Source organism: Heterodontus francisci, chromosome 30 (assembly GCF_036365525.1).
Source record: "Heterodontus francisci isolate sHetFra1 chromosome 30, sHetFra1.hap1, whole genome shotgun sequence".
NCBI lineage: Eukaryota > Metazoa > Chordata > Chondrichthyes > Heterodontiformes > Heterodontidae > Heterodontus > Heterodontus francisci.
The window spans coordinates 47,667,661-47,685,807 of record NC_090400.1 but is presented as its reverse complement, the minus strand read 5'-3'; the positions used below and the strand labels follow the sequence as shown (position 1 = coordinate 47,685,807).

Below are 18,147 nucleotides of genomic sequence, written 5' to 3'. Positions count from 1 at the left end.
ATTAATTCAGATATTTATAATTGAGTAAAGAAGTTTTTTTTTCTGATATCTTCTAGATTTGCTTTTCACTGATGTCCATTTATGCCTGTGGCTCTACTTTCTTTCCATATTTTGAAATAATAATTTGGCTTTAACTTGCATATACCATTTATTATTTTATCTATCTTTATTTCTAGACTGTAGCTTCTCTCATCTTTCACTTAGCTCATAACCTTAATATTTGGGAGCAGTGTGGCTGCTGATTCTTTGTGTATTTCCTTTTTTTTATTCATTCATGGGATGTGGGCACTATTGACAAGACCAGCATTTATTGTTCATCGCTAATTCCCCTTGAGAAGGTGGTGGTGAGCTAGCCTGTTGAACCACAGCAGTCCGTGTGGTGTAGCTACACCCACAGTCCTGTTAGAGTTCCAGGATTTTGACCCAGCGATGATGAAGTAGTGGCGATATATTTCCAAGTCAGGATAGTATGTGACTTGGAGGAGAACTTGCAGGTGATGGTGTTCCTTTGCCCCTGCTGCCCTGGTTCTTCTAGATGGCAGAGGTCATAGAGTCATTTACAGCATAGAAGGAGGCCATTCATCCCATGAGTCTATGCCAGCTCTCTGCAGAGAAATCCAGTCATGCCCCCTCCCCTGCTTGACCCCCATACTCCTGCAAGTTTATTTCCTTCAAGTGCCCATCCAATTTCCTTTTGAAACCATTGATTATTTCCGCTTCCACCACCTCATGGGCAATGAGTTCCAGGTCATTACCGCTCACTGTGTAAAAAAGGTTCTTCCTCACATTCCCCCTGCATCTCTTGCCCAAAACCTTCTGTGTCCTTGTACCACCAGTTAATGGGAACGTTTTTTCCTTGTCTAACTTATCTAAGCTGGTCATAATCTTGTACACCTCTATCAAATCACCCTTCAATCTTCTTTGCTCCAAGGAGAACAACCCCAGCTTTTCTAACCTAACCTTGTAACTAAAATCCCCACAGGTTTGGAAAGTGCTGGCGAAGAAACCTTGGCAAGTTGCTGCATTGAATCTTGTACATGATGCACACTGCTGCCACAGTGCGCTGGTGATGGACGGAATGAATCTTTAAGGTGATGGGTGAGGTGCAAATCAAGTGGGCTGATTTTGCCTCAAGCAAATATATTATCTTTGTGGTGCGGTGACTAAAACTGAGCACTGTGCTCAACATATCACATAACCAGTCCACAGTAAAACCTTAGCAGAACATCTTCAGGCTTATATTTTTATTGATTAAGCAGATTATCTGATTGACCATTTGCTTTTCATGAAACCTTGTGCTTGAGCTAATTGGCTGGCACATTTACTTATGTAACAACAGTAACTGCACTTTAAAGTAACTTATTGACTGTGAAGTGCTTTGGGATATCCTGAGGATGTGATAAGGTGCTATATAAATGCATTCTTTCTTGCTCCATTACTATTCTGGCAATACATTCCAGCTGTCTAATAGCTTTTCCAATGTTTCATATTGAAAGTGCTAAGAACATAAGAAATAGGAGCAGGAGTTGTCCATTAGGCCTTAAGTCTTACAGTTACTCCTTTCTTTTTTTGCTAGCTCAGGTTCATTATATACTTATGCCTCACATTTTTTCAACCTCTCTGTAAAACCTTACCTTTATTAATACTAAGTTTCTTTTGCCAGTGTCTCCCCACTCGTTTAACTGATCTATGGTAAATCTCTTTCAAATCCTTTACTATATTTTCTGTCTCTGTTGGCACACCCTACTTTTCTGATATCAATAAATTTCATCAGCTTATAATTCAGCTTTGGTATCTAGGCCACTAACGAAGACTAGAAGTAGGTTATGTTTTATTCATTCAGGGGATGTAGGTGTCGCTGGCCACGCCAGCATTTATTGCCCATCCCTAATTGCCCTTGAGAAGGTAGTGGTGAGCTGCCTTCTTGAACAGCTGCTGTCCTTGTGGTGTAGCTACACGCACAGTGCTGTTAGGAATGGAGTTCCAGGATTCTGACCCAGCAACAGTGAAGGAACGGCAATATAGTTCCAAGTTAGGATGATGTTTGGCTTGCAAAGGGAACTTGCAGGTGGTGGTGTTTCCATCCAACTGCTGCCCCTATCTTTCTAGGTGGTAGAGGTTGCGGGTTTGGAAGGTGCTGTCGAAGGAGCCTTGGTGAATTGCTGCAGTGCATCTTGTAGATGGTACACACTGCTGCCACTGTGTGTCAGTGGTGGAGGGAGTGAATGTTGAAGGTGGTGGATGGGGTGCCAATCAAGCAGGTTGCTTAGTCTTGGACGTTGCCGAGCTTCTTGAGTGTTGTGGGAGCTGCACCCATCCAGGCAAGTAGAGATTATTGCATCACACTCCTGACTTATGCCTTGTAGGTGGTGGACAGGCATTGGGGAGACAGGGGTGAGTTACTCGCCACAGAATTTCCAGCCTCTGACCTGCTCTTGTAGCCACAGCATTTATATGGCTAGTCCAGTTCACTTTTTGGTCAATGGTGACCCCCAGGATGTTGATAGCGGGGGATTCACTGATGGTAATGCCATTGAACGTCAAAGGGAGATGGTTAGATTCTCTCTTGTTTGAGATCGTCATTGCCTGACACTTGTGTGGCATGAATGTGACTTGCCACTTATCAGCCCAAGCCTGGATGTTGTTCAGGTCTTGCTACATGTGGACATGGGCTGCTTCAGTATATGAGGAGTCGCAAATGGTGCTGAACATTGTGCAATCATCAGCGAACATCCACACTTCTGTCTTTATGATTGAAGGAAGGTCATTGATGAAGCAGCAGAAGATGGTTGGGCCTAGGACACTACCCCAAGGAACTCCTGCAGTGATGTTCTGGGACTGAGATGATTGATCTCCAACAACCACAACCATCTCCCTTTGTGCTACGTACAACTCCAACCAGCAGAGAGTTTTCCCCCTGATTCCCATTGACTCCAGTTTTGCTAGGGCTCCTTGATGCTATACTCGGTCAAATGCTGCCTTGATATCAAGGGCTGTCACTCTCACCTCACCTCTTGAGTTCAGCTCTTTTGTCCATGTCTGAACCAAGGCTGTAATGAGGTCAGAAGCTGAGTGGCCCTGGCAAAACCCAAACTGAGCGTCAATGAGCGGGTTATGGCTGAGCAAATGCTGCTTGATAGCACTGGCTGGAGTGTGTTAAGAATGGAGTAGTAAGTTCTGTGGCAAGCAATAAACAGTCTCCGCTAAAGCATCCAAGTCTCAGTGTCTTCTTCACAAACAGGCTTGGAAGTTTCTCTAACACTGTTGATGACACCTTCCATCACTTTGCTGATGATTGAGAGTAGACGGAGGGGGCGGTAATTGGCCAGGTTGGATTTGTCCTGCTTTGTTGTGTACAGGACATACCTAGGCAATTTTCCACATTGCCGGGTAGATGCCAGTGTTGTAGCTGTATTGGAACAGCTTGTCTAGGGGCGTGGTTAGTTCTGGAGTACAGGTCTTCAGTACCATTGCCGGAATATTGTCAGGGCTCATCGCCTTAGCAGTATCCCGCGCCTTCAGCCGTTGCTTGATATCACGTGGAGTGAATCGGATTGGCTGAAGACTGACATCTGTGATGCTGGGGACCTCAGGAGGAGGCCGAGATAGATCATTCACTCGGCATTTCTGGCTGAAGATTGTTGCAAATGCTTCATTTGCTCCAACCGTTGAGGATGGGGATACTTGTGGAGTCTCCTCCTCCTGTCAGTTGTTTAATTGTCCACCACCATTCACGATTGGCTGTGGCAGGCCTGCAGAGCTTAGATCTGATCTGTTGGTTATGGGATCGCTTAGCTCTGTCTATCGCATACTGCTTCTGCTGTTTGGCATGCAAGTAGTCCTGGGTTGTAGCTTCACCAGGCTAACACCTCATTTTCAGTATGCCTGGTGCTGCTCCTGGCATGCCCTCCTGCACTTTTCATTGAAGCAGGATTGATTCCCTGGCTTGTTGATAATGGTCGAGTGGGGGATATACCGGGCATTGAGGTTACCGATTGTGGTTGAATACAATTCTGTTGCTGCTGATGGCTCACAGAGCCTCATGGATGCCCAGTTTTGAGTTGCTAGATTTGTTCGAAATCTATCCCATTTAGCACGGTGGTAGTGCCACACAACACAATGGTAGGTATCCTCACTGTGAAGATGGGACTTCATCTCCACAAGGACTGCGCGATGGTCACTCCTACCAATACTGTCATGGACAGATGCATCTGCAACAGGTAGATTGGTGAGGAGGAGGTCAAGTAGGTTCTTCCCTCTTGTTGGGGTTTCCTCATCACCTGCCGCAGTCCCAGGCTAGCAGATATGTCCTTTAGGGCTCGGCCAGTAGTGGTGCTACCGAGCCACTCTTGTACCTTGAAGTCCCCCACCCAGAGTACATTTTGTGCCCTTGCTACCCTCAGTGCTTCTTTCAATTCCATGGAGAACTATTGATTCATCAGCCGAGGGTTTGTGGGGGGGGGGGGGGTGCAGTAGGTGGTAATCAGCAGGAGGTTTCCTTGCCCATGTTTGGCCTGATGCCATGAGACATCATGGGGTCCAGAGTCAGTGTTGAGGACTCCCAGGGCAACTCCCTCCCGACTGTATAGCACTGTGCCGCCACCTCTGGTGGGTCTTTCCTGCCAGTGGGACAGGGCATACCCAAGGATGGTGATGGTGGTGTCTGGGACATTGTCTGCAAGGTATATGCCATGAGTGTGACTATGTCAGGCTGTTGCTTGACTAGTTTGTGGGACAGCTCTCCCAATTTTGGCACAAGCTCCCAGATGTTAGTAAGGAGGATTTTGCAGGGTCAACAGGGCAGGCTTTGCCATTGTCATTTCCAGTGGTCCATCCATTCTCTTAGACTTTGTAGCAGTTTGATACAACTGAGTGGTTTGCTAGGCCATTTCAGAGGGCATATTAAGAGTCAACCATATTGCTGGAGGCCAGACCAGGTAAGGTTGGCAGATTTAGCGAACCAGGTGGGTTTTTACAACAATCGACAATAGTTTCATGGTCACCATTTGACTAGCTTTTAATTCCAGATTTATTAATTGAATTCAGATTTCACCATCTTCCATGTTTGGGTTCAAATCCATGTCCCTAGAGCATTATCCCAGTTATCCCATTATCCCATTATCTCACTATCCCAGGCCCCAAACACTCCTTTCAGGTGAAGCAGCGATTTACTTGTACTTCTTTCAATGTAGTATACTGTGTTCGCTGCTCACAATGTGGTCTCCTCTACATTGGGGAGACCAAACGCAGACTGGGTGACCGCTTTGCGGAACACCTCCGCTCAGTCCGCAAGCAGGACCCTGAGCTTCCGGTTGCTTGCCATTTCATCACTGCCCCCTGCTCTCATGCTCACATCTCTAACCTGGGCTTGCTGCAGTGTTCCACTGAACATCAACGCAAGCTCGAGGAACAGCATCTCAATTTCTGATTAGGCACACTACAGCCTGCCAGACTGAACATTGAGTTCAATAATTTCAGAGCATGACGGGCCCCCCATTTTACTTTTATTTTTAGTTATTTTTTCTTTTTTACATTTTTACAATTTTTTTCTTTTGTTTATTTCATTTCATTGTAGTTTGTTCAGTTTGCTTACCCACTGTTTTTTTATCATGTTTGTACTTGCTGCTCTTCAATCTTCAGTTCGTTCACACCCTATCTGTACTAATGCTTTGTCTTTCAACACACCATTAACATATTGTTTGCCTTTGCTCCATGACCTCTTGGTCAGCTATGTGGCCTTGTCCAATCTACACCTTCTCCTTTGTTATCTCTTGCCCCACCCCCGGCTCACTTGCTTATAACCTTTGACATTTCTAATATTTGCTCGTTCCGAAGAAGGGTCACTGACCCGAAACGTTAACTCTGCTCTTTCCATAGATGCTGCCAGACCTGCTGAGTGGTTCCAGCATTTCTTGTTTTTATTTCAGATTTCTGGCATCCGCAGTATTTTGCTTTTATTCCCTAGAGCATTAGCCTGGGACTCTGGGTTACTAGTCCAGTGACCATTAGCATTCTGCCACCACCTCCCCACTGGCTTTAGTAAGTTTCCATTCAATGCTTTTTCACCCCCATCACCAGCCCTTATTCTAGTTTAGCTTCTATTATTTTCTCCTTCATATACTTATCTAGCTTCCCCTTAATTGCATCTATGATATTCGCCTCAACCACTTCACATCACATACACAAGATCCACATTCTCACCAAATTCTGTGCAAAGACATTTCTCCTGAAATGCTTATTGGATTTATTAGTCACTATCATATATTCATGGCCCTTAATTTTCTACAAGTGGAAACATCGCTACATCGACTCTATTAGGTCACCCCTCGGCCTTTGGAGAAAAGAGCCCCAGCCTTTTCAATGTTTCCTAGAGAGTTATAGCCTCTCAGTTCTGGTACTATCCTTGTAAATCTTCATTGCACCTTCTCCATTGCCTCCACCATTCTTGTAATATGGACTATCAGTGGTGACTTGTGCTGTGTCTGATATACCAAAAGGTGGCTGTATGTTTTTCATTTTATAAATTAGGTTAGCGAAAACACAGCACTGGACAAGTTCTCATGTAAACGGATGTGACAGTATTTCCAGAAAATATGGCCCTTTTTTCATTTTAGTGTCATGTCACTTCCCTGTTTTGTGCTCAGATGAGCTGTGAAATTGTCTAGGAAGCAGCTGAAGTGTTTTGTAATCTGCAATGTATTTCTTTCTGTGTTTTCTCATTAACACAGTAGCTGCAAGTTAGCTATCACTAACACAGAAGGCGTAAATTCAGAACCACTGGTGGCGGTTGCTGATGAATCGAGCAATCGCACATTCAATTCCCAGGACAAGTCATTTCCACAGCAGGTGGAGAAACCATATTAAACCATAACCACTGGCTGATCGAAGAATCAGGGTGAAAGGTTTAGCTCTTTCTTTCTGCCTATTTCCTTCGTTGGAACTGAGCAGTGATGCGTGCTGGAATTTTACGGTCGCCCCCAACGAGTGGGCTGGTGGTGGACGGGGGAAAAGCCAAAAAATGGAATGAGAGGTGGTGGTGGGGGGGGGAGGGAGGGGGAGGGACGGGGGAGGGGGGGATCCGTTCCCAATGCCTTCCTGCCTCTGCTGCAATTTTACGTGGGGTGGCGGTGATAAGAAAAGGTCCTCCCCGCCCCAGGCCAATTAACTGCCACTTAAGGGCCTCCTCCCAATGCCACAGATATTTTACCCTCGGCAGCTGGACGGCAAATGCCCCAAGAACCCCACCTGGTAAAACCTGACGGCCTTCTTGCGGGCTTAGCGGATGGGCCCTCCTGATCGGGCTCCCTGTGCCCCATGGAAGGCCACCCCAAAGCCCCAACCGCCACAAAAGCACAACATTACCCATCACCACCCTTCTTCCCCCCCGCAACCAACCCCCCCTTTGCCTTGCTTGGGCCTGGCCGATTGTCCCCGGCGAGGCCCTAAAAACTTGCCTCCTTTCCTGGGCCGTCCTTCCTCTTCCTCCTGAAGCTGGGTGTAGTCCCAGCAGTGGCCACCCCTCACAGTTGCGCTGCTAGGACTAAGAGCTGCCGGCCCGCTGATTGGCCGGCAGCTCTTGGAGGCAGAACTTCCTGACTCAAGGAGGTGGAAGTCCCGCCCAAGACCAATTAAGGGCTTGGGGAGCGAAAAATCCTAGTAGGCTCCCCAGCCCAGCAGAGGCAGGCTCGCCACCGACTTTTTGGCCAGTGGGCAGGGTCTCCCGCCCAACATTAAATTCCGGCCACTTTCTCTCTCATTGAGTGGAGCTGCCCTTTGTCTCGATGAACAGAAAGTAGCAAAAGTTTAGCTTTCTGAAGTAATTGATCCAGTAAATTGAATTATATCCTTAAGCAATAATGCCTGTTAAAGGGTGGGGATGGGGGTGTGGTCAGTGATCTGTCATATAGCCTGCCCTGGTCGCCACATGGACTGCAGCGGTTCAAGAAGGCAGCTCACCACCACCTTCTCAAGGGCAATTAGGGATGGGCAACAAATGCTGGCCTAGCCAGTGATGCTCACATGACAAGAACAAATGAAAAAAAAAATGATTAAGTGGTCCAAAGGCAAAATACTGAGGATGCTTGAAATCTGAAATAAAAACAGAAAATGCTGGAAATACTCAGCAGGTCTGGCAGCATCTGTGGAGAGAGAAACAGAGTTAACGTTTCAGGTCGATGACCCTGCATTTTGAAGTTAACTTGTCATGTGTCTCAATGTTACTTGGGGGAATTTCCTGTATGAAAATTAGCGATCATGTGTATCTGTATAACACTGCACTTCAAAGTAACTCATTGTATCTGAAATGCTTTGAGATGTTTCTGAGAGATGCAGCATTTTTAAAATTAGTTTCAAGTCTCACCTCTCTCAGCAAGGCTATTATTTAAAATTGATCCAACTCACTTCTAACCCACCCAAATCACCTTTCACCAGATCAGCTCAAGTGACAGCCAATAAGTCACTCACTTTTACTCAATTGCCACTCACCTGTATACACTTCAGTTTTTCTAAGTGTTGACACCAGGCAGGAAAGGTATGATTTAATGTTATTTACATTACAATTGCTACAAGAACATAGAATCGTTTGTGGCATAGAAGGAGTCTTTTCGCCGCATCAAACCCATGCTGGCTCTCCCAGAACTACTTAAGTGGCCCCACACCCCTGCCTTTTCCCCACACCCCTGCCTTTTCCCCACACCCCTGCAATTTTTTTTCTCTCCAGTTAATTATCCAATTCCCTTTTGAAAACCACAATTGAATCTGCCTCCACCACACTCTCAGGCAGTGCATTCCAGATCCTAACCATTCACTGTGTAAAAACGTTTTTCCTCATGTCGCCATTGAATCTTTTGCCTTTCGCCTTAAATCAGTGTCCTCTGGATCTCAACCCTTCCACCAATGGGAACAGTTTCTCCCTATTTACTCAGTCCAGATCCCTCATGATTTTGAACACCTCTGTCAAATCTCCTCTCATTCTTCTCCTCTAAGGAGAACAGCCCCAGCTTCTCCAATCTATCCACATAACTGAAGTAATGGAAATACTATTGATCCAAAGAATTACTCATGTTTCTAAATTGGTAGGGTTACATTATCTTACTACACACTTCCTGTAATTGTTTTTGTGGTTGTTTAGCACAAACAGGCTTAAAATAATTAGAAAGAAAATCCACTACGTATAACAATCACTTTGATTTCCGTCAAACCAATCTAATTGAATGTAAATGCTACTATCCTTTGATCCTTGGTACTTAATGGAAATTGGTTGAGCATGTTCAAATGTTTCTCATGTATTGTCAGCGATAAACACATTTTATTGGGAGCCGCAAATCATTCAGTGTCCAAAGGGATATTTAAGAAGAAAATTAGTCAGCCGCATCCTTGAAACTGATCAGTCACAACAACCAATGTATAATTGCCCAATTGTCTGACTTAATTAGATTCTAAGGATACATTGTGTGTCTCAGCTCACTTTGGGTGATGACAGTAATTGGATAAAAATAGCTCCCTGCTTGATGGAATTAACTGTGCAGAGGTTAAGAGACACAAACCTGGCTCTGTAATCTACAACCTTGTCTACATTTCATAGGCGCTGCATATTAACAGGTAAATAGGAATCATAGTGGTTATGGTACTGGACTGGTTATCAAGGGGCTTGGGTCAATGATCTGAAGATATTGAGTTCAAATCCTACTATGATAGCTGAGGGAATTCAATTAATTAAATCTGGAATTAAAAAGCTAGCACCAGTAATGGTGACCATGAAACTACTGGATTGTCATAAAAACCCATCGAGTTCACTAATGTCCTTTTTGGGAAGGATGTCTGTTGTCTGGTGTATATGTGACTCCAGACCCACAGCAAAATGTGGTTGACTTTGAAATGACAGTGCAAGTCACTCAGTTGTCAAGGTGGTGGCTCACCGCCACCTTCTCAAGAACAATCGGGGATGGGCAATAATGCTGGCCTTGCTAGTGACGTCCACATCCCGTGAGCAACTAAAAGAAACGAATGATGCACTTTTTAATATAATGTATTTCTTTTCTCATTACCTTTCTCCCCCTCCTTCTCTGGCACAGGGTTCCACTGGCACTAGGCACCACCCAAACCCTTGCCTAAGTCATTGTTATTCCCATGAATCTTGATAGTCATTGTTAGAAGGCTTTTTGTAATTCTTTCACAGGATGTGGGTATCGCTGGCTTGGCCAGCATTTATTGCCCATCCCAAATTGCCCTTGAGAAGGTGGTGGTGAGCTGCCTTCTTGAACTGCTGCAGTCCATGTGGGGTAGGTACATCCACAGTGCTGTTAGGAAGGGAGTTCCAGGATTTTGACCCAGTGACAGTGAAGGAACGGCGACATAGTTCCAAGTCAGGATGGTGTGTGGCTTGGAGGGGAACTTGCAGGTGGTGGTGTTCCCATGCATCTGCTGCCCTTGTCCTTCTAGGTGGTAGAGGTCACGGGTTTGGAAGGTGCTGTTGAAGAAGCCTTGGTGAGTTGCTGCAGTGCATCTTGTAGATGGTACACACTGCTGCCACTGTGTGCTGCTGGTGGAGGGAGTGAATGTTTTTTAAGGTGGTGGATGGGGTTCCAAATAAACAGGCTGCTTTGCCTTAGATGCTGTCAAGCTTCTTGAGTGTTGTTGCAGCTGCACTCATCCAGGCAAGTGGAGAGTATTCCATCACACTCCTGACTTGTGCCTTGTAGATGTTGGACAGTCTTTGGGGAGTCAGGAGGTGAGTTACTCGCCACACAATTCTCAGCCTCTGACCTGATCTTGTAGCCACACTATTTATATAGCTGGTCCAGTTAAGTTTCTGGTTAATGGTGACCCCAAGGATGTTGATAGTGGAATCTTCTACATCCACCAGAGAGCCTGGGTCCTGTTTGAGCAGCAGAATTATAAATGGAGAGATCATGGCAAAAAATAAATTGCAGAGGCCAGAAGCGGTGGAGCAAATTAAAAGGCTAACAATGCTCAGGCCATTGACATGCTCAGCCTTCTTCAGCAGCAGTAAAGAACGTGGGTGAGGGGGAAGAGGAGATGTCAGCAGAGAAGCAATGTATTTTACAGTTGGCAGTGCTTCACTTTGGGCCTTGTTTAGTTTAGTTTAGTTTAGAGATACAGCACTGAAACAGGCCCTTCGGCCCACCGAGTCTGTGCCGACCATCAACCACCCATTTACACTAATCCTACACTAATTCCATATTCCTACCACATCCCCACCTGTCCTTATATTTCCCTACCACCTACCTATTTATTAGTTATTTATTGTTATTTTAGACTTTTCTGATGCACAACGGGCATCCACATTGAGACTGAAATCAGAGGGTGAGGAAGAGTGTTGGGCAACAGGCAAAGCTGCAGCAGAGGTAGAGCAATACACAAATGCACTTGGCAGATTTAGTCGCTCCCTATTAGGAATGTTCGCTCCTGCTATCACAAGATGCCTGTCATTTTTAAATGTGAATCATGCGGCACAGAAGGCGGCCATTCGGCCCATCGTTCGAGTGCCAGCTCTTTGAAAGAGCTATCTAATTAGGCCCACCCCTCCCCGCCCTTTCCCCATAACTCTGCAAATGTTTCCCCTTCAAGTATATATCCACTTCCCTTTTGAAAGTTACTGTTCATCTATTTCCACCCCCCTTCAGGCAACACATCCCAGATAATAACAATTCAGAGTGTTTAAAAAAAAAATACTCCTCATCATGCATCTGGTTCTTTTGCCAATTAAATCTCTGTCATCTGGTTAGCGACCCTTTTTTTTGCATTCTTACCAGTGTTGAAATCTGCCACAATAAAAGTGGATGTGATGCAGGATGCACACCTCCACCCTGCTGATGTACTCTCTCTTCTTTCTTGCTCTTTTCACTGGTGATTAGCTGCTGAATAGTGAGCCTCCTATTCGGGGGGTTTCTCAATTTAAAAAGCAATAAAGAACAAGGCTGCTTATCTGATTACACACTCGGAAATGAGAAATCCCTGATTGTTGGTTGTCGCTTTAAGGGTCATTGGCTATCCACTTGCCTCTGATAATTTTTTTTTTTGCCCCTCCATGTACCAGAAGCAGTATTTGTAATATTTTCTAAGACTATGATGGCCCGATTTTCGTTTGAAATCTGGCAGAGGCTTGGTCATAGTGTGTGAAGACATTCAGCTGAGTAAATGCCAGGTCTGGAAGCAGAAACCACTATTGACAATGCTCCTATAATTGAACCTGTTCAGTGTGAGAGACTAACCCTTCCATATGAGCAATAGAGGAAAATGACAAAGCCACAGGGCCTGGAATGCTCATCCAAAAGCCTCTGATATAAAAGGAGCTCATCGAATGTCCCTCTGATCACAAAGCAGCTTGAATCAGCATAATTATCCCTTCAGTGGCCTCTATTTTCATTCGTGTTAACAAATTCAATTATGCGGCATCACAAGCCCTTCCAGAATTCATTTTTTTTCATTAGTTTCCATGGCAACTCAGCAAACCGATTGTAGAAGGATTCGGATGTAGAGGAAACGATTGCAGCATTGTAGAATGACAAGGGCTCGCAGCTGGATTTTGAGGAAGCAAAGCTGTGCTGGTTCCTCGATTCGCAAAAAATCTGTCCAACCATCTTTCTGAGGAGTAAGGAGAAGAAACTCCCAGTATTTACCGTCGTCTCCGAAATTTCTTTCTGCCCCGAGTCAGATTTGTCTTCTGCATTACTTGGCATCCATTTGCTAATTTATTTCTGAAGGAGTGTGGTGGGGCAGTGGGTGGGGTAGTAGAGTGTGGGCTGTAATTGTGATCATGCAATGTCCTGCCAGACAGCAAAACACAGGAGACCAAAAAAGTTCCGGTGAGTTCATTTTATTCTTTATATCTAAATTGCATTCCGTTTGACACCCAAGGAATGGGCGAAATGATCCCGAAAGTGTTCCGTAGAAAATAAGGATCAGGAAGACATCAATTAACCAGAGACCCCTAGCTACTCAGATCTATCCGATACAGAACATGCACATGTTTATAAAATTTATTTTAAAATGGTTCATTCTCAATTCGGTGGATTTTTTTAATGTCTGTGATATTAGTGTATGGAAATTGAAAGTCTTTGTATTTCGTTACCCTAAGCTCTATCATAATAACTTGGTTTGACACCTGCAATAAATTAGTGGACGAAGAAATGTCAGATAAATGTGGTAAGTGATCTAGTGTCAGCTCTGGTTTTGTTGGTAGCCCTCAAGGACTTGAGGACAAAATCTAGATGAACACTCTGCACTGTCGGAGGGGCTGCCTTTGGGATGAGATGTTAAACCGAGGCCCCTGTCTGTCCTCTCAATGGACATAAAACATCCCATGGCACTATTTCAAAGAAGAGCAAGGGGTGTCCTGGCCAATATTTATCCCTCAATCAACATCACAAAAACAGATTATCCGGTCATTATCACATTGCTGTTTCTGGGAACTTGCTGTGCACAAATTGGCTGCCGCATCACAACAGTGACTATACTTCAAAAGTACTTTAATTGGCTATAAAATGCTTTGGGACTTCCGGAGGTCATGAAGGGGTTATATAATTGAGGGTATGGTAGTGTTGTGGTTATGTTATTGGATGAGTAATCTCAAGGCCTGGACTAATGATCTGGAGACATGAGTTCAAGTCCCACGGTGGCAGCTGGAGAAGTTAAATTCAATTAATTAAAGAAATCTGGAATAAAAAGCTAGTATCAGCATTGGTAACTATGAAACTACTGGATTGTCATAAAAACCCTTCTAGTTCACTACTTTCCGTACCCGGTCTGGCCTATGTGTGACTCCAGACCCACAGCAATGTCTCTTATCTGCCCTCTGAAAATGGACTAGCAAGCCAGTCAGTTATATTCAAGAAGGCGATTTCTCGAGGGCAATTAGGGATGGGCAATAAATTCTGACCTTGTCAGTGATGCCCACATCCCATAAATAAATGAAAAAATATTCTTCTTAAGAGCTTGCACACTTGTATTGCAGAAAGCAGCATATGGATTCTCAAAGGGCGATTTAAAGGTCAGGAACTCTTAGCACAGAGCAGCACATGCGAGGTATGCTCGGCAACAGAATCAGTCCCTTATTCTCTTTCAGAGGAGGGGCATTTGATTAATGCCTAATTTAAGGGTCCTTAGTGACCAGGACAGAATTAGAGAGCTGGAGCTTCTTCCTTGGGAAAAATGTAAACCTTCAAGGAGATGTGATTTGAGGACTTAAAGATAAACCAGGGATTTTATTCTGTCCATATAAATAGGCTATTTGAGCCCAATAGGGTAGGGAAGGCCCAGGAACATTAATGCAGGTTACCAAAGGAGCAAATTAGATTAGATTCTGAGAAATACATTTCACAGAGAGTTGGCGACTTCTGGAATAAGTTGCTGGCACATGCAATGAAATCCACTGAAAAGCATTCAAGAGGGAGCTGGATGAGTTTCTATAGGTAGGAAACAACTCTACCAGTGGCTTTTGGAGTTAGCAAGATTGCTGTTCCTTCTCAGAGAGCAATATTCCAGAAATGTTTCCCTAAATTGGCCAATGGCTTTTTTTTTTGCCTCTCCAGGAGATTGTATTACGGTGGGAGGTGGGGAGGGGCGTGTTAGGGGGTGGGGACAATCGCGGGGAGATAGGGATGATGCTGTGTGTAAGTTACACCATTCCAGGACAGGACTGTCTCAATGAACCAGCTGGTCTCTCCCTTTTCCATTTGTTGCTTGGTATATGCAAAATTTTATAATGGATTGATGGATTGCCAAGGTTTAACTTTAAATTCAGTCTCTCTGAATGGGCTTGAATGAGTGAAAGTGTCAAGCGCACAGCCATGTTATAAAATATCCATAGGCATTTTTAGAGTAGAGGACTGCACTGACAGACACTGGGTGCAATTTTAACCTAATCCGCCCATTGGGAAACTGAAAGTGAATGCAGTTTCTACACCGCGCCAAACTTTACACCACAATTTAGGAAGGATGTGAGGGTCCTTGAGAGGGTACAGAGGAGATTTACCAGAATGGTTCCAGGGATGAGGGAATTTAGCTACAAAGTTAGTTTGGAGAAACTGGGGTTGTTCTCCTTGGAGCAAAGGAGATTGAGGGGAGATTTGATAGAGGTGTACAAGATTATGACATGCTTGGATAAGGTCGACAAAGAAAAGCTGTTCCCATCAGCTGATGGTACAAGGACTAGTGGACACAGATTTAAAGTTTTGGGCAAGAGATAAAAGGGGAAATGTGAGGAAGAACATTTTTACGCAGCGACTGGTAATGACCTGGAACTCTCTCCCTAAAAGGGTGCTGGAAGTGGAAATGATGAATAATTTCCAAAGGAAATTGGATGGGCACTTGAGGGAAATAAACTTGCAGGGCTATGGGAATAGAGCAGAGGAATGGGACTGACTGGATTGCTCTACAGAGAGCTGGCATGGACTCGATGGGCTGAATGGCCTCCTTCTATGCTGGATCAGCATCTAGGTGTTGTAAAAGACTTTACTAACTTGGATTTCATTCACAGCTGGGATGGAACTCTGTCTTTCAAGTGAGACGTTAAACCAAGGCTCCGTTTGCCCTCTCCATTACAGTAAAAGATCCCATGGCACTATGTAAAGAAGAGCAGGGGTGCTTGCCCAGACGTGTGCCATTTATCCCTCAACCAACACCCCCCAAAAATAATTTATCTGGTTATTTATCTCATTACTGTTTGTGGGCTCTTGCTGTGCACAAGTTGGCTGTCACATTTTCTCACATTACAACAGTGACTAAAGTTCAAGAAATACTTGATTGGCTGTGAAGCTCTTTGGGAACACCCTGAGGTCGTGAAAGGAGCTACAGAAATGCAAGTTCTTTCTTTCTGTTGCTGCCAGCAGAATTCTGTTCCCTGCTGTGGCGGGTGCGGTGTTCATGAATATTTAAACCACTATCCAAGTTGATCTCAGGCACTGCAGCAGTTGTTTCTTCCCAGTTGCTGGCAGCCCTATGAAGAGATCCTGCTCAGGTTTTGAACTCTTAAAGAAATCTTTAACATTTCCACCCCTCCAAACCTGTCCCCCACCTCCCCAGTGCAAGTCACACACGCACCTGGAATCCTGCTTCAGTGAGGACAAGGCTCTACCCAAGGTCCATGGAGAGGGCCCATTTAATACCCTGTTGGGAGCTTGCTGTGCTTATGTGATGAGCCCCAACCAAGATAATGGGTGGGGATGGATCAGAAGATGCATCATATCTCATCTATGTTACAAAGAGTAATATACCCTACTATGTAAAAGGGGGATATCACACATCCTGATGGTATAGTGAGTAACATACCCTGTAGTCTATTAAAGATGTTTAGCATACTATATGGTTGGGAGTTGTTGGAGTGGGGCATCTCACACCATGCCCCATTAGTTAGACCTTTTCCTGCACCCTTCAGCTGAAATATCTTTTGCCTTGTAACTTGCTGGAAGTGTGGGCTGATAACAGTGAGGCAGTAGCAACAGGGCATCTGGGACCTCAGTGAATAGTGGGATCAACAGTGTACCTCCTTAACCAATGAGATAAAAGGACTGAAAAATAAGCAGAGGAAAGACTGAAAAAGAGGGAAGCGAATTCAATGCTAAATCAGGTATGGAAGGAGAAGGAAAGATTGGATTGAGAGAGAGAAAAGAGACAGCAAGGAAATGCAAGAACAAAAAATGAAAATGCAACATTTTTAACTCTCCATCAAAAATTCACTACATGAAGGAATGAGACTCCACACTTTTAATTGTTCATTTTATGGGCCTGAGAGGCTAATTGGCAGTCATTAACAATTATCACCTTGTTAACAAAGTATTTCATGAAACTCACAGGGAGGTTTTGTAAAGTTAATGGCACCATGTTGAAAATCGTCCACTTGTGAGGATTCACAATTCACTGGGTATCTCTTCCTCAGCACAATTTACTGCTTGATTTGCATATTAATAACAGCAAGCGTCATTCAGACGTTGTTAATTTTTTTCCTGCAAATTTCAACCCAATATATTTGCTTTCAATACTTTGTAATAAAGCTGTTTTATAATGGTTAAAACAGAGATTGTTTGGGTGTAGTCAATGTAACCTTACTTAAACCACTACAAGGGCCCCCAGTTTCAAGAATGCGGTGTGTGGTTACATCCCTGAAGTGCCACTGTAGATGGGCTGAGATCAGAAACACTGAAACACAAAGTTTACGTCCATGAGGCAGCAGAAAAGTACAGTATCATTTCCTCTCTCACAAGGAGAATGCTTGAGGAACCTCAACTTTGGGACACTTTACAGAATTTGAACTTTATTTGAAACTTCTAAAGACCCAGTGTGGTCTCAAAGCAAATCCTTGTCGACATGGGACCACAGCACAAAGCTGCCCCCATTCAGTACTATTTATTGTTACACTGCCAATCTTAGAGATTTTCAGAGGCTGGTGGGGCTGGATTTTTGCAAGCTCTTGAGGTTGGGACCGAGTGCAGACACAATTTAAAAACCGTGGTCCCAGAGGGCGTCGCTGGATCCCGGCACCTCCGGGACAGACTCCAATTTTTAAAGTGAGGGTGGGGGAGGGAACGGGGAACCCTGTCGCTTCCAATTAACGGCCCATTAAGCTCCTCAAGCAGCTTGTTAAGGGGCCGGGGAGGTCGAGATTGGAATTTTCAAATCAGTTTCTGGTGAACCAGAACTGTCTGGTCCACATTAGTACACAGCTGTCGGGTTCAGAGCAGGACTAAGGGAAATTTTTTTTTGAGGTTGAAAATTAAAGAACCCTCGGTATCTTGTGCTGGATCATGCTCATTACCTCAGTTTTGGATGGTTGAACACCGTCTTATTGTTGTACGCTGCTGGCCCTCTCAGGAGCTGCCTGCTCTCTTTGGCAAGGCAGCGATAGGCCCCATCATGGCTGCCGTCCGCCTTTGCCACGTGCGCTCTGCAGGCGGCTTCGCCCCCTGGAAAACTCGGCGCCACTAATTGGGTGCTGAGCTCGCCTCCCGTCCAATTAGGGCATTTACATTTCAAAATAGCGTTGTGTAAGTGACGCAGTTGAGGCGCGGGGCCAGGACCCGGAAGTTATCCAGGCGTTGGGTTCCCGACCCCGCTTTGAAAATCTGGCCCCGATGTGTAAATGGGAAAATATCACCCGGGTGCTTTTTTGAGAAGGGGGTTCAGTTACGT

At 44.8% G+C, this 18,147-nt stretch overlaps 1 protein-coding gene across 4 annotated transcripts in view; it reads left to right on the top strand.

Moving 5' to 3' along the window:
- Positions 1 to 18,147, top strand: part of LOC137346746 (rap1 GTPase-activating protein 2-like) — a 303,277-nt gene that overhangs the window by 46,846 nt on the left and 238,284 nt on the right. Inside the window, exon 1 of one of the 4 annotated variants that reach the window (XM_068010518.1) lies at positions 12,512 to 12,827. The exons of the other annotated variants lie outside the window; for them this stretch is intronic. Coding sequence (XP_067866619.1) covers positions 12,784 to 12,827 — 44 coding nt within the window. The 5' untranslated portion in view covers positions 12,512 to 12,783. Of the gene's footprint in view, positions 1 to 12,511; positions 12,828 to 18,147 lie in introns of those variants that run through there. 4 annotated transcript variants of the gene reach the window in all.